At 55.8% G+C, this 2,163-nt stretch overlaps 1 protein-coding gene across 1 annotated transcript in view; it reads right to left on the bottom strand.

Annotated features, from left to right (window-relative positions):
- Positions 1-2,163, bottom strand: part of NETO2 (neuropilin and tolloid like 2) — a gene marked incomplete at its 3' end in the record, with an annotated part of 21,134 nt that overhangs the window by 5,713 nt on the left and 13,258 nt on the right. The window contains exons 5-7 of the mRNA XM_015564697.1: positions 1,133-1,381; positions 282-305; positions 52-179 (exon numbers count right to left, since the gene is read on the bottom strand). Of these exons, the coding sequence (XP_015420183.1) occupies positions 52-179; positions 282-305; positions 1,133-1,381 (401 nt within the window). The remainder of the gene's footprint in view (positions 1-51; positions 180-281; positions 306-1,132; positions 1,382-2,163) is intronic.

Genomic DNA, 2,163 nt, shown 5'->3' with positions numbered 1-2,163 from the left:
TCTCACAGGAGGCGCCCTCACGGCCTCCCCGCGCCTCGCAGGCAGCCGCACCTTGGCCCTCGGGGTGGCCCGGATGGTCCAGATGCAGTCCACCGCCTGGCCGGGCTTCGTCTTCTCCTCCTGCTCCACCTGGCTGGAACGCACGACGCCGTCGGCCCCCGAGAGCTCGAACTGGCAGTCTGGAAGGGAGAGGGGAGCACGTTCAACGGGAATGCGGGCGGACCAGAGGCGCCAGGAGGAAAAAGAGGCAGATACTAAACCTGGGATGGGGCTTAAAATACCTCCGAGGTAAGTAAACTCTGGATCTGCAACAGAAAAGAGGAGACATCAGTGGCATTGTGAGACAGTGGGGGGTCACCTACTGTGGCGGACGCTCCATTTAGTAACAGATGCTACAGTAACAGACGCTACATTTAGTAACAGCTGCTCCATTTAGTAACAGCTGCTCCATTTAGTAACAGATGCTCCATTTAGTAACAGCTGCTCCATTTAGTAACAGATGCTCCATTTAGTAACAGGTGCTATACTTAGTAACAGCTGCTACATTTAGTAACCGTTTAGAGAAAGCTTCCTGGTGTGACCAGAGACCACTGTTACTTCTGTGCATGTTCACCGAGAGCATCAATGTTTTAAGTGATAATGTATAGACTTAAAAACATATATATATGTATTGATGTCAGAGAGGAAGGGAGAGGGAGAAAGAGAGACACATCCATGATGGGAGAGAATCACTGATCTGCTGCCCCCTGCACGCCCCCCACTGGGAATGGAGCCCGCAACCCAGGCCTGCGCCCTGACCGGAAATCGAACTGCGACTTTGTGACACTCAACCACGAGCCACACAGGTCACAGGTCGGGCTTCATTTTTTTCAAGTAACAAATTTCTGGCACGAAACCTAAACGGGACAAGAGACCGCACACTTGCGGCACCGCGTTGCCCGGTCACCGTGTCAGCTCGTGGCTCCGGGCCGACGGCGGATGACCCGTGTCCCCGTGTCCCCGGCGGGAACGGGCGCACGTTCGCAGCGGGCAGGGCTCTGCGGTCCCAGTGTTAACCCGACCGAGTGGGCGTAGTTCTGGCCCACGGAGGCCCACGGCGGGCAGGCCTCCCGGGGGAAGACCGGCTCGTTACCTGGAATAAACGAGTACTTGGCCCGGAATCCCATTCCTTCCAGTTCTTCGTCGGAACTGAACTTGACCCACATGAAGCGCCCCGTGGATCGGATCAGCGGAGGGCTCTTCACGCCGCAGAAGCGCTCGATGAGCGGAGAGAAGCCGAAGGGCCCGTCGCGAACCTCCAGGTGGTCAAAGCGGCACTCGAACGAGGGCTCGAGGTAGAAGTGCTCCTCGAAGGCCAGCTCGATCCTCTGCCGGGGCGCCGCTGTGGGGAGAGCGCCGGTCAGCGCCAGCGCGGGCCGGGGCAGGGCTGTCCTCGCTCTGGGCAGTGACGGCGGACCCAGACACCCGTGGCAGGGGTGACGCGCGAACTCATTTTTTCGGTTGATTTTTCTTTGTTAAATGTTATTTAAATACATAAAATAAATATCAAAAATAAGTCTTTGTTTTACTATGGTTGCAAATATCAAAAAGTTTCTCTATGTGACACGGCACCAGAGTTAAGTTAGGGTTTTTCAAACGCTGACACGCCGCGCTCACAAGGTTCGCCGTCACTGCCCTAGTGGGACAGGCCGCCGCGGCCGCACACCTCTCCCGCCGAGGGGCGTAAGGAGAGCTTACACATGAAATTCACAGAGTGTCCATTTCACCCGATAGCGATGCCGCTCGGGGGCGGCGGGACCCTCCCCCTGGGCCTCTGCTGCCGAGGAAATGAGTGTGAGGCGGGCAGCTGACTAAAACGAGAGTCGAAGTAAAGGGAGAGTCCAGAAGCTAACGTCTGGTTCACGACGACAACGCACCATGAACAGAAACTCGGGGGATGAACGGCCAGTGGATCCCAGGACATGAACGGCATGAAGCCTGGGGAGGGAGGCATTTCTCAGCCACACGGGGCAGCTGGCTGCACGGTGCTGTCTCAGAGATTCCAACTTCCTGTCATTGCAACTGTTGCCTTGGTGATGTGTTCCGCGTTCAGGAATATGTATGCATTACTGGAGTTCAGTTCAGGTACGTGTTGAATTTTGTTCAAAAATTTTTTAAATATAC

This window comes from Myotis davidii, unplaced genomic scaffold, assembly GCF_000327345.1.
Source record: "Myotis davidii unplaced genomic scaffold, ASM32734v1 scaffold181, whole genome shotgun sequence".
NCBI classification, from domain to species: Eukaryota; Metazoa; Chordata; class Mammalia; order Chiroptera; family Vespertilionidae; genus Myotis; species Myotis davidii.
Note: the sequence above shows the minus strand (reverse complement) of the source record. Positions and strands in the feature narration are given on the sequence as shown.